Genomic DNA, 26,366 nt, shown 5'->3' on the forward strand with positions numbered 1-26,366 from the left:
ATGGGGGCGTTTTACAGTAAGAGCCAGGTAAGGAAAGGGAAGGGGCTCTGTGGTTAGGGGTGTACACAGCCAGTTTGCAGCCTTTGTGGCAGAGGGAATGATGTGGGGAGCCTGGTTATTCCAGTATCTTCAGCTCTGAGAAGATTTCTTCTTCAGTACCAGGGCTGATAGCAAGAGGTGGCCTTCACTCGGGTTTTGTGCCTGCTTTGCATTTTCAGACTGAAGAACGCCAGAACTTTAATGCTGTAGTACTGTAATTACATTTTGACAATTCCTAATAAAAAAAACCTATCTTGTTAAACATTGTCCTTTGCTTCCGTCCAACTAGATTAGGCAAGGTAACTTGCTTAGGGAAAATAAAGAGGTGTCACTCATGTCAATGAGGAAATTCTAATAGGGAAAATCAGAAAATGAATATCATGTAGGTTGTTAAAGGTGAGCTCTCTTAGAAATTGAGGTGTTTTGGGGGCACGAGGGAATGAATGGTGGCACAGACTCTACTCATCTTTATATCTTTAACTACAGAGTTGTTGCAATGGTATTTCCTGCTCTGTAGGTAGTATGCCTGAGCTGTCTGTTGTAAATACATTTGTTTTATTGCTGCATAGTTTTGCTTTTTTTTTCTTTTTCTTTTTGTTCTTTTTGGTGAGTCAAAGTATTAAAAATGCAGGCTTTCTTCTTTTTATCCCTTAAAATGAAAATTACCTAGGGAACATACTGCCTTACCCTCAGCCCCCACACTTTTGATTAAGTACTGTGTTTGTCTGATCCTTGTTTAGGGTGAGGGAGGATGACAAAATCAAACCAGCTTCCTGGCAGGATTGCCAAATGCCTTTTGATAACCACCTAGATTTAGGTGGCTTCCCAAGATTTCCAGAGTACTTTCCTGTGACCTTTGCCTAAGGGAAGGTTGGAGGAGCTGAATTACTCCGAGAGAAATAATTGCAGATTTGTTGCTCTCGTTCTCTGATTTTGGGAAGTTAGATATAGGTTCCCAAAAGGCACTGTTCAGGTCCTCACTGTCTACGAGCCAGTTCTGCTCTATGTCAAACTCAGCCTCGGAGCTGTATGGCTGCGAAGCGGCTGATGAGCTGTATCGTTACATCACACTGTTGTTACTCGTTCTTGCCCTGCTAGACTGCCTACTCTTCGTTGTGAAATATGGTAGATACATCTGACATCCTTTGAATTTATGTAGACCTAGATGAGTGCCAGTTATTTTTAACAACACAACAAGGCGCTCTGTCACATATTTCTCTGACTGGGTTGTAAGAGCCAGTCAGGCCCCTCAAGTTGAGGGTTTCCACAAGCTTCTCTTTGTGGAATGTGCATCGGAGGTTTGGTCTATGACTGAAAGTAGATTTTAAGTCTACAGTTATACTGGCTGTAAATCTTCAGGGACGAAGGAGATGATGATACAAAAGGAAAAACCTCAGTCTGGAAGTGTGTTAGATGATTACTATTGAAGAACTTAATCTAATACTATCACCATTATGTTTCTGTTCTTTCATCTTGCATGTTAATCCCACATATTTTGTATGTTGTTCAACAGACTGAACCCTCTCCATGCAATTTGCTCACTGTAAAAATCATACAGATGAAAAATGCCAGGAAAGCAGACTTGTGTGAGTATCTTTTGTTTACTCTTAGAGCATCCACATGCTTGTAAAACTACTGGGAATTTAACTGAGTGTCAGAAACACCATAGAATATTTATAAAAAGAGAGCGTGTGAGAGGGAGAGAGAAGATGCATGACTAGGGTATGCTGAAGGTGAAGAAGCAGAGTTAGAGGATACTGTTTGTTCTTAGATCTTTGCCAGCGTAACTCTGAAGTCCAGCCACCAGTTCTAGTCCAAAGGATATCTGCACAGAATGCAAATAATGCAGATTCAGGTTGACATGAGGAAATGTGAAACAAAGAAAGGCTTCTTAATTTCAGGGATTGGTGCAATAAAAAGATTAGATGAGAAATTTATATACTTCTTTCTTACAGTAACGTTTATTCTGTGCATTCCTGGTAATGGTACAGAATATTTTCTGTGATAGTGATTTTATGTGGATAGCAGAACTCATGCTCTCATGAACTGTGAAACTTACTTCAGCCATAGGAGATGTGTCTTTCAAGGCTTAGTTGAGCGCTTGCACTATTAGCTGTTTTTGTTCTTAGCTATTTTCACAAAATCCCCCAAACCTAACATTTATATGAAACCATAGTACTCTAAAGCTCCACAAACTCCAAAACAACTAATACTCCATAAACATGTAAACTGAAGGTACAGAAGAAAAAGCTGTGAATGGCAGTCATTTCCAGTTTGAGGATATGGATGGCTGTCTAGTGCTTGTTCTTGTATTCAAACAGAAGGGGCCTGAACTCAGAATGTTTCTACAGAAATCAGACCAAACTATTTTTTTTTCAGTTAAAATCATGCAAGACTGTAGCTGTACAAAATACATGTACAGGCCTCTCCATAATGATTTGAGTTTTTTTATAACTTCTCTAGAGCCCAAACATTTATGAAGAAGAATTTCTTGCTCCCATTCTTGTCAAAAAGAAGCAAGATACTTTGTTGTTACTGAACGTACAGAGAAGAGTCTGTATGTGCTTTCCCGCTTGTTAAAGTGTGAATAGGTTAGAAGTTCATTTATTGGCTGGAAAAAATCTCTTGCTACAGCTAAAACGTCTTTGAAGGTACTAACAGGCAGCCTGAACTGAAAGAGGCATGAAAAATATTGCTAGTAGATACCTCTGTCTGAATAACCATGCTCAGTTAAGCCATCTGCATGATAATGAGCCTACCAAACTTCCTATCCACCTTTTTCTCACTTAGATCAGTGCTTTTTTTCCCCTTTTACTTCAACATATTTTTGTTCTGAAGAGAATTGGCCTATGTTTTGATGCTGTTCTTCCTAATGCTAGAAAATTTTTAGGGAAAGGGGCAGGCTATTCAAATACACAAGCATTTCTGTTTCCCAGACCAATGCGTGTTCCAGCAGCTTATACTGCTGCTCAGTGCAGTTGTTTGAATGACAGAGGTCCATTCAAAACACCGCGGAACATGACTCAAGGGTTGGAAGAGCAATAACAGACACCACGCAGGTTTTCCGTGTGAAAACTCTTTTGCCTTATGCTGTTAAGCATATGCTGGATGTTGGCTGCAAAACAGAGCAACAAACATTTTACCATGAACATCTGTAAACTATTATCCATCTGAAATGATAATATCAACCAAAATATTGAGGAAAAGATTACAAATAAGCTGAATATGATATTTGTAAAGGGAATGTTTTGCTTTTGGGTACCTCTATCGTATAGGAAAAAAAAATCCCTAAAACAAGCGTCCCATATGCAGAGAAGAAAATAGCAACAGTCTTTTGATATAAAAGAAATGTCTCCCCTGTAATGCAGGACACCTAGTGTTTTGCCATTAGATTATTAGGAGATGTACACATAGAAATCACAGAAACCTGTGAGCAAGTCAGCTTTTGAGTCAAGATAACATTCTCAGGGGATTGAAGCGTGACTAGTAAAGGTGGAGGTAGTTATACTTTTGCCTTTATACACGCCCACAATTTTTATCATAATAAAAATTTATACTTTTGCCTTTTGCATGCCCATAATTTCCTCTGTGTTACTGTTGGATTTGAGGACTCCTCCTCTGCTCTCCAAGCCCCATTTGCCTTTGTACCCAGTACTTCATATTTTGACCTTAAAAAAGTCATAGCAGTCATGGCACAGTCTTGCATATACTTAATTGCTGGATGAAGCTTAGATTGATAGCTCTTTAATTCCATTTAAAGGCATTTGCCTTTTGCTGAGCATGAATTTTATCATTTACATTTATTGATGCATAAGTGCCATCACTGATATTACCTGCAAATCTGGTGCCTTGTTTACATTCTCTGTGTTCCCCCTCCCCACTGAGCACAACCTACATCCCCATCTGGCTCATTGGCTCTGTCGATGTTCCTGAGCCTGCAAACACTTGCCAGTTGCCAGAGGTGTGTGCATCCCGACTCCCCAATTGGCTGAGACTTGGATGTGCACCAGTCCAACCCACCCTTCAACAGGGTTTCCTATGTAGAGAATTTCAAATTTCCCACTTAGCCTGTTTACAGCACTTGGGCAACCATAGTAGCTTCAGAATAAGCAAAAGGAAGTGTTTTCTCATGGCATGTAGCTCAGCTGTAGAACTCCTTACAGCAGGATATTATGGATGCCAGAAGCTTTTGTGGGTTCAAGGCAGACACTAGATAAGTTTACAGAAGAGAAATGTGGTGAAGGTTGGCTTAGGAAGTCTCTAACCCTTAAATTGTGAGGGCTGAGAAAGTATCATATAGTGCTTGCCCTCCCCTTACGTTCTTTGTAGAGTCCATCCACCAAATGTGGGGTCATGTTCTCCTTAGGGCATTGCTGTCCATCCTGAACAAGATCAAAGATCCTTTCCTCAGAAGGAGGGAGAGAGCAGGGGCTAAAGAACAAGAAACTGGAGAGAAACAAAATAATTATGTGGAATAAACAAATAAAGGAAAGGGGAGCATTAAGATTTTTTTTTTTTTTTTTTTTTTTTTTTTTTTTTTTTTTTTTTTTTTTTTTTAAGGTTAAAATAGGGAGCTGGGATGGGCACCAAGCAGAGCACTTTCAGCATATCATTGACTGCTTCCTGAAAGCACCGGAGAGCCCTCAGCAGATACTGCCTGAAGGCACTGGGCTAAAAGGACATTTGGTCTAGCCCAGTGTGGCTGATTTTATGTTTTGCATCCTTCCCTATCGAGAGTCTTTTGAAAGTACTGTAAACACACAAGTCCCAGTAGCACGTATAGTCCTTTGACTGAGACTTTCCTCCTTGGTGGGGTGCTTTGATATTCATTCAGCAACCTGGTAGCAAGCTCTGCTACACGTTGTCACACTTGAACCATTTGCAGGTGCATATATGGAAACATTTGCCTGCTGTAATCTTTGAATCCTCCTGATGTTTTGGGGGCTGGAAATGTTTTTAAAAAGAGTTCTTCAGTACTTGCTCAATGAAAAAGAGAGCTTTTTTCTTTTTTCTTTTTTTTTTTTTCCTCTCTTAAATGCCCTTACAGAAAGACTATTTTTCCTTAGGCTTGCTAATTTTGGAAATTTCCAAGTTTTAGACTTTTTGTATTTTTTTTTATGTTCATATTATTTCAGATATGGTATTTTATAACATTATATAATACCTTTTATACATTTATTAAAAAATCTTTTATGGTATTGAAATAGTAGTTCTGCTCTGTATGTAGACAATGCATGGAAAGGTCTTTGAGATGCTGAAATGAAATATAACCAGTGAAATACATTATTTTTTTAAGGAACTATTTTCTAATGTGATACTTATTACCAGAATCCACAGACTTCCTCTGTTATTTTTGTTATTGCACTGTTGTTTTTGTTTCATTATTATTTATTACTTCGCCATGATATTTAAGCAGTTGCAGTTATGGACTCTATTGTTCTAGGTGCTGCCTGAAATCTAATCATAAAATAAGAGGATGTGGATGGATAAAGCCAGGCAAGGGGAGAAAAAAAAAAGTCAGCTTGTTTGGAAACCTGTCAGCAGGAAACAGCATTAAGGAGGAATGTAAATGAGAACAGTGATATTGTTTTAGAGATACTTCTAGGGCACGCTACCCAATGTGAAAGGCAGGGTTAGAGAAAGCCTGACAGCCTTCCCCCCCCCCCCGCCAATTGAATTTTAACTATTAGGTGGTAGAGATTAGATTAATGTCATATGCTTCCTGGAGGCAGGAATCTGACAGGACTTCCAGGACTGAATGAATTCTGATAGTCTCACTGTGAAGGGCTTTGAAAATGAAGAAGTTTATTTTTACTGATGTAACATACATTCGTATATAAAAAAAAATTATAATAATCTAAATTATTTAATATTTTGCCCTCTGGAAAACACCATCCTCCTCAGCCATATCTCTACTTAGCTGCAGAGTGTTTGAGGAGGAAGAAAAATGCTTTTCTCAATAGATAATGATAGATTATAGTTCTAGGTGGGAGGTGACATGAACAAGGAGATCTGGCAGAATTGTGTTTGAGACTACATACTTAGTCTGGATCCTTTCAGAACAATAAGAAAAACTGTCTTGACTGTCATGAAAAAAATCTACCTCCCTAGGAGTAGTCTCAATGTAGGTGGCAAAAAGCAGTCCAAGAGGAGAAGGATATATTTGGGTTTCTGCCCGACAGGTGAGCTGACGGTCATGTCTATTAGTATCAAAAAAAAAAAAAAAAAAAAAAAAAAAAAAAAAAAAAAAAAAAAGGAAGTAGTGGGACCTTAAAAAATTTGGTTTAGCCCTGTTGAATTTAAGTTATCTATGAGACAGATAAAACTTTAGTTTAAGCCAGAACACCTGATGTTTCTGCTGTTGTCTAGGATGTTATGCGGTACTGCAGCTAAGGTAGTTTTTTAGCATGGATCATTACTGTAATGCTTTCTAATGGTAAAATACAATTAAGATCCAGTCCTGCTGCCATCCTGGAAGATAATTACAAACTTATATAATAGCTGGATGAAGAGATCATGCTCTCATAAATACATGCTGCCATACCTGCTTTTGGCAGGATGTTGCCCAACGGTGATACCGCAGCTGACACTTCAGGCATGTTGGATGGCTGTTCATATGTCACGGACAAGGGGAGTGACACAGTGATGTTGTAAAGTCCTTCTGTATGCATCACTTTTCAGCATAATCACTCTTATTCAACTTCTGTAGTTAGATTTTTTTTTATGCTTATGCATAAGGATAATAATGATTTACATGCCCATGGCTCGTAATGGAAGTCTTGTATGTACACATGAAGAAGCACTCAATACCTGATATGATACTGCAGCACAGGTGACCAGCTACTGAGTACCAGTTCTCACATTTGTGTGTACCTTGAGTTGGTAGGGTAAAACATGAGGCTGAGATATCAGAGAAATGTTAAAAAAAAAAATCTTGGGTGTTGTGAAGTGCTTCTCCCATAACACCTTGAAACACCTCAGGAACAAGAGATGGTGAGGTTTCAGGTGATACCTCTGAAATACAAAAAGCATAGTCAAACACACTGTACAGATAGGAGCAGGAAGCAGGCTTGTTTAGTGCCTATGTCAAAAGTCACTCAGAGAAAGTCAGAGATTTAAGGTGAAAAATCAGAGCTCTGACTCCTTTTTAACAAGTGGATATTGCTGAAAAGTATGAGCTCCAGTACGGTAGCAGGCAATGATCACACAGATAGCAAAGCTCAGTAACAGAAAAAAATTGATGCTCCTGTGAAATAATACTTTGCTCTGTACAACACATGTAGCTCCACAGCAGAGCAAATAAAGCATATATTAACATTAATATTTAGAGAATGTCGATAAAATAAACTTTGGATCACCTCTGAACAGATTCAAAAAAAGGATAGTCTTTTCCACTGTCATCTTCCGATCCTCCTCCTAGTGGGGACAAGAGCTAACAGCAATTTGTGCTAGTATCAATCTAACAGCCAAAAAAGATGTTCTTAAGGACATTTCTGATATTTGGGAGGTATTAGAACTGTTAGAAAGTAAGGCAATTTCTATGTATTTTGGTATTTTTATAGCTTATAAATCTTTCATAAACTGAGTATCACAACTCCCTTCAACAGGCAAAGTTATTCTTATTTCAGAAATAAGAGAGAAACAAAGATGACTTAAGTCTCAGGAGAATCAGAAAAAAAAAAAAGTTCGCTTTGTTAATCCTTTAGTTTCACATAAAGGGCCAAGTCATTTATTCTATATTTCTCAAAGTCAAGTTTACCAGTAACACTTTGAGACTTCAAACATAGAGGAAAAGCTGAGTGAGTGGGACAAGGCCAGCCATAGTCAGATGAAGGTGTGTTGGTTACACAGTGGTGGGGACACTTGAGTAGGTGGCTTTACAAATAGAGGAAATATAATGCTAATAGAGCGATTGGCATTTATGGATAAAATGCCCCCACCCCCGCTATCTTTAGCATTTCCATAGGTAGCCATCCGTAGCTACCAGATTGTGTTCAGTAATCATCCTTGAGTTTTGAGTGTGGGGTGCAATGGATTAGTTCATCTTATGATTCATGTTCACCTGCTGTTTCTTAGTGACTGACAATAAGTATTCACAGATAGATTACTTCAACCTCATAATGAAAGTGCTTATTGATGATCTAAGCATTGCATATTTCTGCCAACCACTGTTTCGTCCTGAAGCCTTGGTCCTGAACATCCTTCACCTCCAGCGGAGCTCAGGCGGGAAGCCAAACTTCACAGCTAACCTCTTTATCTGGGAAAGGAAAATGGAAAATCTTAAAGCAACCCTCCATAACATCTAGACACATTCAAATTCACAAGTGAACTTTATGACCCGAACACACCTCTAATTAAAACAACAAAATGAAAGCAATGTAATCGTGTGCAAAGAGGCTGCCATCATCTCTCTCTGTGCTGGGAAACACGGACAAGCTTTCACTTGCACAGCAAGTGCTGCAGACACCAATATTGCTCTTTGAACCAAGGCACAGGGATAGAGGAAAAAATGATGACATTAAGCAATGCTATTTATACAACTTTGCTGGCTAAAACTCTCTCTCAGGACAGCTGCTTCCCAAAGCAAATGTTACACAGTCAAACTGTTCAACATTTTTATGCTTTTATTACATGTGCTTATTTTAATGCACTTTACAGTGATTAAATGTAATGCATCTTCTCCACAAAAACATATATATCTTTTATTTTCATCTTGTTGATGAACTTTACAACACATGTGAGAGTGTGTCTATGTTTCCTTTTCAACTCTCCAAGTGGGAAAAAGGTAGATGGAGATAAAAGTGCCTTGACAGAAGACTTGCCATCTGTGAAAGCCATGTGACTTCATGGGAACCATCAGTGCAATGAGCTCCAGCTGACAGGGTGGGAAGCCAGACATGCTAGAAAAGGAAAGGTTACTCAGAAGAGTAGAAGAGACAGAAGCTGTGGTGAGAGAACCATAGAAATATTAAGGAGTTTCCCTGCCTACCTGTGGAGAGCCCCATGTGTTAAGAAGGGGGCTCTGGTGGCTCCAGTCACAGTTGCTAAAGTTTGCTGTTCCTTAAGGAAGCTGATGAGTTCCCCGTGGGTCTGCAGAGTGTGTGTGCATGCCTGTGTGTGTACAGATGATTTTTCAATGTTAAACACTTTGAAGCTTGGTACAAACAGATAGACAGACTGAGTATCTCTTTGGAGAGGAATGCCACGTAACTGTGTATGTTGAATGTTTATCATTTTACCAGCAATTAAAAGAAAGTAGTTCTCAAGGAGAGAAAACTGCCTGGCTTTTACAGCAAGTGTAGCAAGCAGTTTTTATAGCACTGACTTGACAGCACCTTATCTAGCATCCTGGACTACTTTCTGCATATTGTACTGCACACAGAGCTTAAAATTTAAGTCAGTGCAACACCTTATGGAGCACTAAATGTCATTCACTGGTTCATTGCTTTCACACCTTCCCTCTCTTAAACAGTCACCCAGTCTGATTGCTATGTGAGCTTGAGCCTGCCAACAGCTTCGGTCCAGCATTTCCGCACCAAGACAATTCGCAACGACAAGAACCCGACATGGAACGAAACCTTTCACTTCACCATTCAGAGCCAGGTTAAGGTAGGAACGGTGGCTCTCCTGCCACCCGTTGCTGTTTCCTCTATGGGTACTTTCCGACTGTTGGGCTGCAGACGGCTGCTGAGATGTTTCTTTCCCTGCCCACAAGTAAGCCTTCCTCACCAGGCATCAAATGTAACACGTGGCACTTCCATGCTGCAGGTTTTTCTGAATTCACTTGCAAAATATTCAGACTGTTTCAGTGCAATTGTTTAGCTTTTTGCGCAGTGAAGAGGTGACACAGCTTGTAGAAGGCAACTATAAAATCTCTATTTTACTGTTTCCTTTTCTTCCATTCATTCTTGAACGACATTCCCCAATTCCTCCAGTTAAAATGAACTGTATGTAGGATTTTGTTTGTTAAACAATATGCATTTTTTTCTTTTGTTCCCAGAACATTTTGGAGCTGAAAGTCTGTGATGAGGACAACGTAACTCAAGATGACCACCTCCTTACTGTTTTCTTTGATGTCTCCAAAATCCAGCTTGGAGAAAATATTCGACTATGTTTCCAGTTGAATCCGCAGGTTTGGATAAAAAGCAAAGACATAGCTAAAAGGATGTGGTCAAGTGAGAATTATGGTTATCTCAGCTTTCCTCTCACTGTCTGGTACACATGCCTTTCTTACCGTTCATTCAGCCTTATGAGCGTATCCATCAGTTTCAGAGGTTTGTGCCCACAGTTGCTTTTGTCACTACAGTAAATTTTGGTTAATCTTTCCATAGATGGAGTTGGCCAACAGTATAAGATATAGATAAGTCTTGTTGCTGTCTTTGATGTCAAAATGTCAAGAGTTTACCCTAATAGTTTTAGAAACTCCTTTCCAAGTGGAGCTAGTGGTTCTGAGCAGTGGATTATGTTCTACTAACATAAAGTACTGATCTGCAGTTATGTACTGCAAAATCACTTTTCCTGAGTGAGTTTTTTGGGAGATCTTGATTTCATATATTTGAGGCAATTTTATAGCAAAGTTTTAAGGACAGTGTTTAAGCATACAAATAGTTACTTTACTTGAATGAGTGCTTATTTGATTTGATACCTGTTTTTTTTTTTTTGGAAAAGTTGACTCTCTATGCTATATTTTCCTTAGTGTTCACCCTAGAAGGCTAACAAAAAGAATAGCTTGAACTGATTGATATAGCAGACTGGAACTGAGAGTAGTAGTGTTAAGCAGTGAGGGGTTTCTAGATGTCCTATTTGGAAAAACGGAAGCATCTCACTGTACAAGAATAAAAATATCTCTTCAAAATTAAAAAGGAATGGTGGGCAGAACTAATTTTAAAGATTCTCTCTGAAGTGTTGAAACTAACTGACCAGTTTCTTTTTGTCTCTCTGAAATTTTGGAATGATCCATCTGGTCACTTCTAGCATTTCAGGGCACACCTTAGGTTATAAGAGGTCTGACCCTACTGATAAAATGGAAATAGTCTTGTTATGGGGCAATGGGTGGAATATCTAGAAGCTGAAACGTGTGGGAGGCGAGTGCAGAAAGTACGTGTGAACAGGGAGGAAGCAGTAGGGTATGGAGAGAAAAGAATTGTGGAAAAGAAAAATCAGAGGACTGGGAAACTTAGAGAGAGAAAAGTACCCAGAGCCGGAAGGCTGGACTGAAGATCAGAAGTGACAGGGACAAAGACAAAGGGACAAAGTAACTGGGTAAGTGGAGAAGCATTTCCGAGGCCGGACGGGAAGAAGCATGGTCCTCCAGAGCAAGTGGAGTAGCAGTGCAGCAGTGGTGAAAGAAATAGATCTGAAGAGAAAAACGTGGTTGAACAAGCAATAGAGCAAGGATCTGTAGGAAGCTGAGCAGTAGTAGCTATGAAAGAAACAGAGCTGCCCAGTGTTGAATCAGGATGAGCAGGTCTGAAGCTTTGAGGAGGGATGTGAGAGGCAAAGAAATATAGGCCAGCAGGGGTAGTGGGGAGGAGAGGAGGCGAACTGGGTATAATGGGAACAGTGGTATAGGCAAAGCACTTGGTATATGGCAGAGGCAGCAATGTGCCCTACTACTGCGAGGGAGACCAGGGCGGACTGGATAATGTGAAAGTGCACAGAGCTTCCACCGTGGAGGAAGGAGAGTTGGACGGAGCCCTGAAAAGGCAAAAAAAGCTCAGGGAGGGAGTTACAGAAGACGAAGGTGAGGACTGTGCACACAGTGAGGCTGCAAGCCTGGGCTCTGCCTCACCAAAGTACATCTTCCAAAACCTCTGGGACTTTGTATGCCCAAACAAGCCACCGTGTTAGTGTGCCACCAGGCCCCTTTGCACAGGGTATGGGTGGGGGCAGCGAAAGGGGAAGTGCCATGTGGACATGCCAGAGGAATTTAGTCTTGCTCATGCTGAGAATTAATGTGGATCACTGAGAGCGTGTGAAACAGGGAAAGGAAAGGGAAACTGCAAGTGAATGATCGGTGGAATAGTGAGGATGAACCTATGACTGCAGAAGAAAAGAGGCCCTGCAGTATGCACTACGTCTGGCCTACAAGATGTAAACTAGCAGTAAACTACTATAATGGATACAATATGAATAAACCTAAATAAAATGAAATTCATTGCATATGCAGGCAAAAGAGGTGGCTACTACTTTATAGAAGGTCCATGAACACCATGGATTCCTGCACCCTGTAAGGTACGACTTCCTAGAAAAATCAACATGCAGTGACTTCATTTATTTTCTTTCCCAGGGAGAAGAGGAGCTGGAGGTTGAATTCACAATGGAGAGCAGGTGAGTAAGGTCAAACATGATGAAAATGATAAGTCAGAGGCAAGATGTTATGGATGCAAAACGTCTGCATACACATCTGCCCCCCTAATACTGCAATAGTTTGAATGAACCAGGGGGATAACCTGGGCTTTCAGGGAACGCTTGTGCCTGGCATTTAACAGTGAAGTGGCTGACAGAGCATGGTGTGTATTTATCCACACTGGTCATTCAGATACACTGACAAACAAGCCAGACTCTGAAGCATAAAAATATCTCCTGATTGCTACCACTCCGCAAGCCATATTGGGCATCCTACACAGGAGGAGGTTTTAAGGAGTTTTAACCCCCTTCTAGCTCCTTACTGTGTGGTCACAGACATATGCTTTGCTATACAAATGTGGGAAAATGATATTTTTAATTTTGTTTTAGTTGTGGGAATAGATTAAAAAAATTTTTTTTTACTATGTTAGTATGCTGACTGTACAGTTAATGGAGAGAATGGGCATGTAAATCAGTTCTAGTGTTGCTGTTGATTTTAAAGGTAAATGGTAATATTTTTTACTCTTTTATTAAGGGTATGTTGGATGAATTCAGCAGCTTTCAGCTGTAGCTCCCCAGGTCTGAATCTAAGCAATATAGGGCAATAGTGTAATTTTGCCATCTCTGTGTAACTTTGGTTCAAACTTGCCAGAAAAGGATCCTGTCTAATACAGTAAGGAGCTTTTCTGTTCAGCATATTTCTGGAAACAAAGCAGCCCAGGCTTAAAGTTGTAACTTTCAGCTTGTGAGAGGCAAATTGAGTTGAATATCTAGCTAGATTTTCTTAGGCTGTTTGTCTGTGCTGTCAGTTCAAAGACTTCTAAAAATAAAGGTAAGGAAATAATAAAGAAGAGCTTAAAAAAAAAAAAGGAAAATGTTAGTTGTGAATTGATCATTTTTCCTTTTGTGTTTTAGTCCGGATCCTCCTGAAAACATTGCTACTAATGGAGTTCTAGTGGTAATTTTTATTTCTTACTCCTTTCCCTGCTGTATAGCCGCGCTTAGCACAGGGCTGGCATTGCAGGTGTCGGGCAGCTGCTTGGGCTAAACCCCGCGAGCCGCCTTGGCGCTGCCCTTCCCGCACGCTTCCCTCCAGCAACGCGCACTGCAGCTGGGAGAGCCAAAACCTGCCCCGAATGCTCAGCACTTCCTGGGCTGCCCGCTGGTGTCGGCAAGAGCCGGGCTTGGGCAAGGCGACCCGCGATGCTTCTCCGCCGGGCTGCGAGCCACGGCAGCCGGGAGCCCTCCCCGCGGTGCCCCTTCTGCTGGGCTGCTCCTTCTGCAGGTCTTCTCCAGGCTGGTGTCCACGAGGGACCGCCTGGGAAATGGCCCCAGGGGCACGGCGAGCCTTGCTCTCCTTTCCCTCCTTGTTTCTTGCAGTCCCGTGAGGTCTCCTGCCTGGAAGTGCAGGTGAACGGTGGGAGGCTGAGGAAGGAGCATCCAGGTTAGTATTTCACTGACTCGCAGAGCAAGACTGGAGGCTGTTTTATAGCAAAAACATTCAGCTTTTTACCTTTGAAGGCCTTGATTTAAAAAGGTGAACGCGTCATGTGGTTTCCATACAAATTACTTTCTGCTCTAACAACATCTTGTCAGATGTTTATAACTTTGCAAAATACTTATCCATGAAATTGAAATTTTCTAAGCTCTTAACTGATGCAAAATCCATGTTGTTCCTTGATGTTTCTGGGTCAGAGGCCAAGAAAATAAGCAAGATGAAGACTTGAGCCTCTTTTCTCAATGTAACTTTAAAAAGTTTCTTTAGATGTAACAATACAGAACATGCTACTAGGTGAGACATGAGACACATCATATTGCCTAAAATCTTTGTTGCACATTTTAAGCAGCGTATCACTACTTGTTGATCTGCATATTCCCTATGCAATTTTAAGGACACTATGCTCCGGCTTCTCCTGACGGCCCCAGCCCTGCAAACTGCTTAAGTACATGGATGCTTGAACTCAATTGCCCTGGTTAAGGAGTGTGGTGGATTGGGGCCCAAAATGTTTGAGTGGGGTAATCCTTTTGAAGGCTGACATTTATATCATTAAGTATGTGGATTTACAGGGTATATTTGTTTTCAAATACAGATTTATATCATTCTATATAAGGACCATTTTTCAACTCCCTGAAGATAGGTATCTGAGGGGTTGTTATATGAGGGCCAAAGAAACCACTATATATTATTTTTGTAACTGCTAGAAATTACTATTATTTTTTAATTATATATTAAAATAAAAGTAAAGGTGATGAGATTTTACTGATCCCAAGGAAAACTGTGTTCTTCGATAGAAAAAAAAAGTCTACTGTGGAAAAAAACCACCCACCAGCTGTAAATAGTTAAGTACTGAATAGAGCAGAGGTCTCATACTCATCGTCACAGCTTCTATACAGCACTTTCTGAACAAAAGCTCAGATAAGTGAGTTTGTTTATCTATCCTGTAATTTGGATACCAAAATGAAATTGTAACTTAAGAAAGAGATATGATGTATTACTTTGTTGTACAAGCCAAGGAGGAGCACTTATATATTGTAAAGTGCTTTTTTGGGAGAACTTTAGTTTGAAACTCCTTTGTAGTCCAGAGCAGAGAGTACTTACAACCTATGCTGAATAACTTTGAATTCTGCTGGATTTGGTGAGTACTGGTGGAGTTCAGATACACAGTAGATGAGGTTTTAGTCAATGTTTGGTTACAGCTGTGCTGAGCAGGTAGTAATGTGCAGCGTCTTAAGTATTATTAGCTTATAAACTGGCAAAGACTGTGGGAGTGTGACAATATTTGTTCTATCATCTCTTCAGAAAGAAAATTTGCATTAACTGTGGATGGGTCCTATGAAGGAACCCAGACCCATACTCTGAGCTCCTGCCTTTTCCCTGCTTCTCCTGCCCGATTCCACTATATCAAGTATAATCAATCATCGCTAAATGTGGCACTGCCACAACGGAGACGGCTCAGCAGGGTATGTGACCAGAGCTAAGAGGCGGATGGCTCTTTGCTCTGTATTTCTGTGGGGACCTCTAAGACCTGTACGTGGGCAGCTCTGTGTGTATGCAGGGGATTAGTAAGTATATGTATGTAGGTGAGGCAGGGAAGACTGCTGTTATCTTTCCCCCCTCCTTTTGTATAACAATTAAATTCCCTCACTATTTTTTTTCCCAGTCTATATCAAGTCAAAATGAAAGGAATATGAGTGAATCTGTGACTCTACCTCTGACCTCGCTTCCTATACAAGAGAAAATAACCATAGCAGAGGTGAGAATCTCTCTTTCTCGATAAAAATCAGCCCAAGGCACATTCAGTTCTATAGGTGATATGACGACTTTTACACTTCAGTGATCCAGCTCCAGGCAGCCTTGATGTATTTTACAGTACAGGGTTTGAATGGCACTCTCTGCCAATGCAACTATACTAATATAGTATATATATAGTGTGTGTGTGTGTATATATATATATATATACATGCACACACACACACTATATATATACTATATGTATACACACTATGTATATAGTATATACACACACATATACACACACACACTTTATATACATATATATATATGTATGTATGCATATATGTATATATATATTTAAAATCTTACTGTGTGTGGGTGATTCCAGGCAAGCAGTTAAGCCCTATTCTCAATTTAAACTAAACAATCTCCTTGGGACATTTCTATGATGCTCTTCAATACAATATGTGAGCTAATACAGTATGTGAGCTAACATTTATGAATAAGATATTTAAGTATTTGTAAAAGATGAGGACAACGGAAAACCTCTATATGCCCATAGTTCACACCACCCAGAAAATGTTAAGCAAACTAAACAATCATCTACAAAAGGTTTAGGTGACCTAAATTAACATGACTTAGGTGAATTGCCCCATTCTATTCAACATAAATTGCGCTGGAGCCCATTATATGTCTAGTAACCAGAATCACTGTGGGCGAGATTCTGCAGCTGCTTTGCTGATTGCAAAGCTGGTAAAACTCTGTCTGTGAATGGAGTGGGGGAGGAAAATGCAGGATTAATAGTCTGAGGATGCTTACACTGTTTGTGTTGTGGTTTTCAGGACAGGACATTTGACTTGTACACAAAGGCAAATGAATGGTAAGTGGGTCTCTCACAAGGCCTTATCCTGCAACTGAGATGTTTGCACCCCTACGAAGCCCCTGGGAAATCAGCAGGGAGCTGTGCACGTTGTAAACTGAGCTGTGTTAATCTGCTGATTACAGGCTTTTGATAGCCAAGTTCTTCTTTTTCAGTGATGGAGAATTAAATCATGGTTCCCTTTTCCTCTCAAACTGTTAGTCTGGTAACTAGATCTCACTTTTTGTCCACTATTATGCTCCCAGATGGAGAATGCAACCCAAAGAAAGTGAGACCAAGGCATGGGAGCTGGCATCCTAACCCATTGCAGCACCTACTGTGGTTAACAGGGTAACAGCGGTTATCCTGTTACATGCACATACGGTAGACACTGTTGCAATCTGAAAGATCAATTATATGTTCAAACAAAGCAAACTGTCTGAAATGTCTTCATCTCATTTTAGTAAATGTTAACCCAGTACATGTCTCTCACCCTGCATTTATTTAGGAACTTTAATTCCATGATAGCAAAGGTATGTCGCAGAGCCATCATTGCAAGACCAGGAGAATCTGTCATGCTCTGCTCTGCATTCTCATTTGCAGCCTTGGTAACAGTAACACCAGTTAACAGATGCCTGCCCGAGATGTTGCTCTTTCTCAGTTTTTACATTTTACTGTCCACGAACCAGTCTGACATGCACAAATTCAGCTGGAGCTGACTACAGCAAGTGATAATACATAATATTTTTGCCCTGGTCTCAGGACTCAGGGTCTGTTTTTCAGGCCAAGAAATCTCGACGCCCGCCTGGGGTTTGACCTGTGCGCTGATGAGCAGAATTTCCTGCAAAACCGGAAGAAGGTGGTTGCTGCTGCGCTGAAGGATGTCCTTCACCTGGAGGAAGACCTGCAGGAGCACGAGGTCACTGGGAAAGGCACCCTTAGGGGATTTTTTCTCTCTCCTTTCCCTTAAGCCAGGAGATGAGAGCAGGCATGGTCTCTCCCTGTGAGCCCTCACATTCAGACGAGGAAGGAGGTCCTCTGTCAGCAGCTCCTTTTGTCAAATGCTGTTTGCAGTTGGTGTGCTCTCAGCCTTAAAGCCCACTGGTCTCTCTGGATGAGCAAACTCTCTGTTTTCAGCTTGGCTTTCAAGTGATGAATCAAATCAATGAGTTTGGCCTGTGCCACATATTTCTCAAAAACCTTTCCAGAAATAGCAAATCTTTCACTGTATTCTGCAAGGATGTCATTTATGTTATAAATAAGTGTTCCATGTTATTTATGGAGCAATGTCACTTTTCCTCTAATCTACGTATTTTGTTTTACTAGCATCTGGATCTTTCTGTTTCATGGTTTTCTTTTCTTTCTTTCTTTTTCTTTTTTTTTTCTTTTTTTCTTTTTTTTTGTCATGAATGTCTCAATGTTACTTTTCAGCCTATGCTTTCTGCCCTTTTTTGTGTTAAACAGGTGCCTATAGTGGCTGTGACAACAGCAGGATGTGGAATAAGAGCACTCACTGCCATGTATGGCAGCATTTTGGGTCTTCAAAAGTTGCATGTTCTGGACTGTGTTTCATACATCAGTGGATCTTCTGGCACAACATGGTGAGAAGTAATTCTGTAAAGATTCTGTCTGCAGGAATGTGCACTTAGAAATTCAATACTCTTTCATGGAGCCAGAAGCTCACACTCTTGATTACGTCCTCCATTCATATACACGTGTGTGTGTGTGTGTGTGTGTTTTTATATACAAATTTTAATACTATTTTGTGGTTCTTATTACATGAAGCAAAAACTATACTTTGTCTAATGTTTTAGATTTCAGCAAGTGAAAAAGGAGTCTCTTGAGATATTGCTTCTGTCTATGGCCTTTAAATGCCAGGGTCAACCATGAAAGACATATTGTAAACACATCATATAGTCTGTGTCATTGAAATAATTTATCCACAATTAAATGAGGAGACTTTATTGGAAGCTTGAAAATTAGTCTTATTCAAAATGAACCTTTATGGGTTTTGAACAGAAACAACATAGACTGTCGGTTAAGCTACATGCCTTGAGTCTCAGATCAATTGATTTTAATTGGTTGCCTTTAGACTTGTGTATCTCTGTTCAAAGCCGGCTCAAAGGAAAGGAGTGACCTAAAGAGTAAAAAAAAAAAAAAAAAAAAAAAAAAAAAAGGAAAAAAAGAAAGTGCTCAAGCTCTGCAAAGTATATCCTATGAATTTCAAAATAATCAACTTAATTTCTTTTCCCTTCCCATTTTATTTCCTGCCTGCAGGACCATGACAAAACTGTACGAAGATGCTGATTGGTCACGTAAAGATCTTGGAGAAATAATAACTGAAGCTCGGAAGCAAGCAGCCAAATGCAAGATGGGTGCTTTTTGCATGAGAAGTCTAAGGAACTATTACAAAGAGTTGAGCGAAAGGACCCAAGCAGGACACAAGACATCTTTCATTGATCTGTGGGGACTTATGATTGAATCCATGTTGAATAATGGGGTAATGTCTATACATATTTACTCTCAGAACTTTGGTGACCTGATCTTTGTGGTGACTAGGGAAAAATTACAAGCCTAGGAAGAGGCAGCAGGACAATAACATTATTGGCAGGAAACCAGTACAAAACATATAGGTAGAATACCCGCTTATTTACATTAATAACTTTGAGACACAGAGTGTCTATCTAGGTAGAAATTCAGATAAACAATATTTCACATTCAAATGCTATGGTAAGTTGATGTATTTATGGAACTAATTATCAGTTAACCACTTTTTTTTTCAAATCCAGAAATGCCACCACAGACTTTCTGATCAACGGCAGGCAGTGAATCAGGGCCAGAACCCACTGCCCATCTACCTTGCTCTCAATGTCAAGGACAAAGTTACTACCAAAGATTTTAGAGGTAATGTTTCAGTTCCAGGAAGAGAGATGAATTCGTGTCTAAGGAGACACAGTCTGACTACAGATCCTATAAATAATGGAGGATTGTTCTAAACTCTCACTCTAAGCCCAGAAAAGTCCTATTCAGGGATATAAACAATATTTGGGTGCCATAGGACAGAGAGCAATAGTTTACTATTCTGTTAGCCTTTTTCATAAGATTGCCTAACATGTAAGTGTGGATGTTTAGGTAGTATCTTCAGACTAAACACACCGTAGACCCATGGGGCTATGAAAGAAGGGCAATCGTAGGAGTCCTTAAAGAAATCGATTCACTAAAGCCTTGCAGAGTTTGTTCAACGTGTATTTTTCATGGTCAACTAATGGCAGTAAAAGCAATAGAAGGTAAACTGCATTTGAGTTCACATCTGATGAGAAGAATTTCTCACTTCCTAGATAAAAAGGGATCTGAGTTTAAATTTTTCCTTAGTCGCTAAATTGTTCTTTCATCAACTTGGAAAAAGTGTGACAGCTGGTTAAATTGTCAAACTGGATCTGAGAGGTGGCTCTGTCAGTAGGGTTGGCTTAGCCAGTAGGGTATGTGCTAAATTAGCTTGTCTGCAAGACCTGAAGCCTGAAAAGTTTATTCAACGTCTATTTGCACTACGATTTTTAGCATCATGTCGTGTTGGCTGCTGGAGCTAACTTTATGAATGTATTGGCAGAGTGGGTGGAGTTCACGCCGTATGAGGTGGGCTTCCTGAAATATGGTGCCTTCATTCGGGCAGAGGATTTTGGCAGCGAGTTCTTCATGGGTCGCCTGATGAAGAAGCTTCCCGAATCCCGGATCTGCTTCATGCAAGGTGACTCACTGGTCTGAGGAAATGACAAATATTTAATATAAACACAATGAATCTGGAAATTAGTCCCTAGCAAGCTGTTGTTCTGCATATGGCAGCAGAAGTGCAGAATCGTATCAGAAATGGTTCACTATCTTAGTCAGCTAAAATTCAACATGTCTCCTGAGACTCATTAATCTTCTCAGTTAGCTGAGATGGTTTTATAATTTGAGCTAAGATAAAATGAAACTGAAATGGCAAGTTATTGCATACTTTCAGAAGTGCTTTAGAAGCATTGGTATTTCCCCTAGCCTGCAAAATACTTTGGAAGTTGGAAATCCATGAGACTTTGCAGAAGGTGAAGAAAATATTGAGAAGAAATACATAGGACAAAAAAGAGGAGAGCAGAGAAAGAGTCTGAAATATTTCTCTATGGAAGGAAAAAGAAGATGAAACGGGAAAATGACAATGTAGTATTTGTCAAAAATTGTACATGGTTTCAGACGCTGGAAGGGAAAATAATTTGAAATTTCTTCTGAAATAGATTCATTCTAAACCAACTCTACTGCTCAAATAGATGTCTGAGCTTGTGCAAAAATTGGAGAGTAATGTAAAAAAAGTTAGAGCTGTGAAAGGAGCAAAAAGCAGTTCTTTGTGTAAAGTGAACACGTGCTTATGTTTAACTCAGTACTCTTTATTGCACATGTCCTGCTTTTTAGGAATGTGGAGCAGTATCTTCTCCAAAAACCTCTTGGATGCCTGGCATGCAGCTGACAATTCAGAGGATTTCTGGCACAGATGGACACAAGACAAAGTGACTGAAATAGGTAAATTTGAAGTACCCTTTGACTTACAGCCTCCCTTTTCCAAGCCCCTGTGATTTGGTAACTTTGCACATATTTCTCATTTTTGGAGTTATTCTGTCAGTCCCGTGCTCTCAGCCCTGGGGTAGGGGAGGCACTAGTAAAATCAAGTGAATTGATTTTTCTGAATAGCAATTACTTTGCTTAATCTGACACAGCGTTAGTGAGAATCTTATTAGAAGTTTAGGCACCATCAGACAGACCTTGATGGAAAGAAGAGCTTCTGTTAAAGCCTGATGTTGCCTCTACTTGTTAGGACAGCGGGAAGTTTGAGAATTTCGTTTTCTAATTTCTATTCCCCCCGCATAGTGCCTTTCTCTCTCAAAAGTCTTATTGAACTGAAATACTTCGTAGAGGTCCAGGGAAGTCAGTAGAGCTGAGCTTTATTACACCAAAAGAGAAAGGAAGCTCCATGGAAACCACATTCCCTGCAAATATCTTGCCCAACAGCACTTTCGTGTTAAAATTCAAGCAGTGTCAGTGATTTGGTGATGAACGGACTTAGGTGACATATCTGTGAAATATTTTTTTTACAAGAAAAAAATTATGTTCAGGTTTATATAAATAATTTGCAAGTCTGTGTTGAACTGAAATGACCCAAACCCAAACCAAACTGAACACACTGTTTCTTAAAGGTAAAAAAATATTTAATTCTCACCTGAAACACTTACCTTTTTCTTTTCAGTATAAGCTTTGAAATTCAAATTTAATCTAAATGTAATTTTAAAAGCATTAAACCACTCAAATATATAAGTAAGATGATTTTTCCTGCTTTTTGTTTGCCTGGAAAAGTAGATTATTTTAATATGGACCCAGATGATCTTATTTCATGAGAAAAATGATCCTTCAGCCAGATATGGGCAAATCAGGACTTAAAAAAACAAAGTTTATATTAATACAATTTAAATAATATAAAAATTTATATTAATATATAAACAGACTTTATATTTTGTCAAGGGATTCACTGAAACTCACTGCAGACCATAGGAAAAAATAAGGCATTGCTGAAACACGGGTATTTAATTAAATGGGATAACATATTTCACATTTAATTCCTTTTTCACTTGACTTTGAATATTTGCAGGTGATGTAGTTAAACATAGCTGAACACCATACTATAATGGTGACTGAACATTTAGCTATAACAGCATCCTCTTCAAGTGTTCTGTCTTTCCTATGTGGAGATGAAAAAAAAATATATTCTTATGGGTCCAGAAAACATCCAGAAATGATCTACAGAGGCAATAAATTATTCTGTGATCTTGACGTGTGGATAGACCACAACCAGCTTGCCCGAGAGAAATGAACTAATCTGTCACATTATCATTTGTTCATCATGAGGAGCAAACACTGTGGCAGTATCATTTAGGTTTATTCTTGCTTTTTATTATTTCAAAAACTTTTGTAGCCCCGGATCAAAAGCCATTTGCTGTCTATTGCTGATATTCAGCAGGTTTTGGATTCAACTCTTAAAGTGATGGCTTAGAGGGTTAAATACATGATTACTACTGGTACAGAAGATGACTCTTTCTTGTCTTAGTGCCTAGCTTTCTTTTTGTGCCTGATGTCCTCTAAATTGTGATGATAATTTAACCGCATGCAATTTATGCCATATACTCTAGAGGAGCACCCTGACTTGCCTGAGAGACCCTATGAAATGGCAACTTGCATGTACACTCCTGCAAGTGGCCTTTCCACGACTCTCCGGGATATTCTAACGGATCGCCCAGCCGTGTCGAAATATCACAATTTCCTGAGGGGCTTACAGATGCACAACGAATACATCCAGCACGAGCAATTCTCTAAATGGAAAGGTAGAGTGCTTCTGCCCACTCCTTGCAGCAGTCCACACCTAACGACTGCAATTTAGTGTGGGAGATTTGCATGTCCTGAAGAGAATTAAATGAGTTTTATGGTTAAATGTTATTAATTGCTGAGAACAGTGGTGAGGAAGAGTGAAGAAACACCTTACATCTTTCAATAGTACAATTGTTTGATTAATTTTTGAATTGTGTGCTACTGGAAATCCTCATTGGGATGAAAAGTACTGAGGTGGGGCTCTATACGTATGGAAAAGCTGCCTCAGATTTAGCGCAGTTCATAGATTTGGAAAGGCCGACAAAAAGCTGAGCGGAGAGGCTGAAGGATTGACTTCGCAACATGGCTAGGGGAAAAGTGACAAGAGCTGGCGGTGCAGGAAGCCGATCGTGTTGGAGGAATTGCAACCAGGCATGATTGCTCAACTGGGATGTACAGGAGTCCCAGCGCAGAGAGAGAGAGAAATAGGACAGTCACAGTAGAGTTGTAATCCAATGATCCCCCTTCACAGCCATATGAAATTTAGGTCTTGGTGGTATAAGAGAGGGAGGGCCCTGGCCTTCTTTTTACACGCCATGGTGTCATACTGTGGAAAATCATACTTTTGCAAGGCGAGGGTAAGCTATAAAATAAAGCACTGTATCATAAAGCAAAAAAAAAAAAAAAAAAAAAAAAAAAAAAAAACCTGCATGGGAGAGAAATTCACCTTTCTTCTGCTTTCTAACCTAACAAATGTCTTTCTGCAATTTGCTAATATCTCCAGATCTTTTACTTTTTTTAGACACCTTGCTAGACACTTCCCCTAATGACCTGAGAGGCAACTCCGAGCACCTGGAGTTGGTAGATGCTGCTTTCTTCTTTGAAACCAGCTGCCCACCACTTATGAGACCAGAGAGGAAAGTGGATGTCATCTTACACTTAAATTACACTGGTGGATCACAAACCTTGGTGAGAGCACTCAAAATTTTCTTTATTTAATAAAGACTTTGCTTTCTTTAGCATTTAGACAGGTGTCTGTAAGACCTTTTTAGTAGAACTTAGTAACATGGTGTTTCCAAGCCTTATAAGAAGGGAAATTCCCAGAGAGGGCAATATCTCTATTTTTCCTCAAACTACTTCTTGAAATAGCTGTAAGTGGAATGATTGGAGTGCTGTGCTTCACTAGTGAAGTACAGAATAGCACAGTGAACTTACAGTTGAGTTGCAACTTCCATTATAGTTTTATGTAAGATATTAAAGCACAAATATAGCTATAAAAATGTTGACTGTGATTCAGTTGCTGACTTTAATATACATTTTCTTTAAATGTAAAAAATTTCATTTGACCTTTTATTTGTGTATGTGATTTCTTGGCTGTTCAGAAACAAATTTTTGAGTGAAGTAGTCCTTCCATTTTATTAAAAAAAAAAAAAAAAAAAAGAAAAACTAAAACTCACTAAAACTCCCCTCCTTATATAGTGAGCTCATAGCAAGGGAACAAATGTATTTGTTATTTTTACAGAAATCTGATTTGGTTAAAATTGTTATATAGACTTTGAAAGTGGTACTCAACTCAAATACCACCACATAAAAACACATATTTGGACTTCCACTTTGGGCTACAGTTGCTCATATTCTTGCCTGCTTTGCAGCACTATAGGCTATTTTGTACAACTTGGAATGAACTTCTGGGCCTCAGAAGCAGCTTGATCTTTGTATTTTTTTTCATTTCTCATGTTACTCCTGTTTGGCCATGACCCAGCCTCTGGAACAGGCTTGTAGATACTTCTCCGAGCAGGGATTTCCATTTCCTAAAGCAGTGCTGCAGGAAGATGAGAAGAAGCATCTGAAGGAGTGCTACATGTTTGATGATGCAGAGACCCCAGGAGCTCCTATACTGCTTTATTTCCCATTGGTGAATGACACCTTCCAAAGATTTGTAGCACCTGGTAAGCTACTATAGTATTCAGGTATTTTAGTGATCCAATGAATTTTTTCCACTCTCTTTTTTTTTTTAATGCCAATGTGTTTTTCTTTCCTTTGATTGTTCTTACTAGTAAATACATTGCAAAGCAGGATGACACCAACTGTTTGCAAAATCAGGTCAGATCTGGTGTATAATTTTAGCTATCAGTCTTAGTCTAATTCAGCAAAAGAAGAAATATGTTCCTCAAGTAGAGGAGTAGGAACTAATTTCTTCTTGAGATCTCCAGAAGTTTACTTTATGATGTAGCACAAAGCTTATTTCTCAGATTATGTATTTTTATAACATAATTAGATTTAGGGAAAATTACCTTTATAGTAGAGAATGGCTCTGTGGAGGGCTACTGGGTTTTCTATTTGGGCTGTTCATTGTGTTGGAGGTATATCCTGAGAAAAGCAATGGTATGTTAACTAAGGACTTCATAAACACCGTCACAGTGTCCCTTTGGACCGGTATTTTCACTGGATGAGAAACTATTTTTTTTTTAATGATAATTTCCAAAGCTGTTCTGCTTTCTTCTATACATCTCTTTATTCCTTTTGCCTTTGTAGCATATGAGTTTATGAGCAGTATACATCCTGCTCACAGATCTGCGGGGTAAGACTGGAAGCATCTGTGAACACTCACAGAATGACATGCTGTGACAGACAGTAGGAGGAGTTCATTTCAGTGGAATCTCTTTTAGCTTTTAGTGCCTTTTTTTTTTTGACTTGCTGAAAAGTTGATTTTTCAGAGATTAAAATATGGCACGTGTCTTCATAGCGACCACATTTGTGATCTCTCTGTTCTCGACATAGTCTGTCAGAGCACAGTAGTTCCCTGGAACTGTACAAACACCTCAGCAGTGAAATTTAGTGCCGCTTCTCCTTCGACAGGCATGTCACGCAGCTCTGCGGAAATGGACCTGGGCAAGGTTGATCTCTCCAGTTTCTGCTCTCCGTACTCAACTCGGGAGGTCTCGCTGAAAGCAGAAGATTTCAACAAGCTCCTGAAGCTGACTAATTACAACATCATGAATAACGAGGGCATGATTCTTCACGCCTTGCGCACAGCAGTGGCACGGAAGAAACAAGCTCAGAGCCAGCCAGTGGCGCAAGCGCAGTCCTCTGCTTGAGCAGCGTTTTCCTCTCTCTTACTAAGTGTTTATTGTGACAGGCCACAATGATATATCACATGCATTAGCTATTTAAATGTTCTTGGTGGGAGCCATCCCCTTCTGTCCAAGTGCCTTCTCAATGAAGACAGCTTGACGTATTCACTTTAAAGTCATATGATTCAGTTTAGGGAGCAGCTGTTTTTTCATCGGTAAGTTCAATATCAAATGGAGTAGTCTATGTTGTCAACCACATCTCACTGTGATGCACAAAATGCCAATATTCAGCTGTGTGTGGTAAGAAAATAGTCTTAACTCCTTCCCTGCAATCTCTTATTGTCTTGCTGGGTAGTATTTTTCCATCTACAAAATACAGTGTCATTTTACTGGGACCCTTGGTAGTAAATCCATGAAGCCCTTTTCAGAT

At 39.7% G+C, this 26,366-nt stretch overlaps 1 protein-coding gene across 1 annotated transcript; it reads left to right on the top strand.

Annotated features, from left to right (window-relative positions):
* On the top strand, window positions 1–26,349 carry LOC134141140 (cytosolic phospholipase A2 epsilon-like). Its single transcript, XM_062577123.1, has 20 exons — window positions 1–27; window positions 1,553–1,625; window positions 9,512–9,648; window positions 10,040–10,171; window positions 12,329–12,369; window positions 13,303–13,345; window positions 13,768–13,831; window positions 15,188–15,348; window positions 15,549–15,641; window positions 16,465–16,502; window positions 17,244–17,400; window positions 17,946–18,082; window positions 18,759–18,981; window positions 19,271–19,385; window positions 20,089–20,226; window positions 20,922–21,029; window positions 22,688–22,879; window positions 23,665–23,831; window positions 24,625–24,811; window positions 25,722–26,349. The coding sequence occupies exons 1-20, from the start codon at window positions 1–3 to the stop codon at window positions 25,958–25,960; spliced, it is 2,472 nt and encodes an 823-aa protein (XP_062433107.1). The 3' UTR covers window positions 25,961–26,349.
* The last annotated feature ends 17 nt before the right edge of the window (window positions 26,350–26,366 follow it).

The sequence above is a fragment of the Rhea pennata genome, chromosome 5 (assembly GCF_028389875.1).
Source record: "Rhea pennata isolate bPtePen1 chromosome 5, bPtePen1.pri, whole genome shotgun sequence".
Lineage (NCBI taxonomy): Eukaryota > Metazoa > Chordata > Aves > Rheiformes > Rheidae > Rhea > Rhea pennata.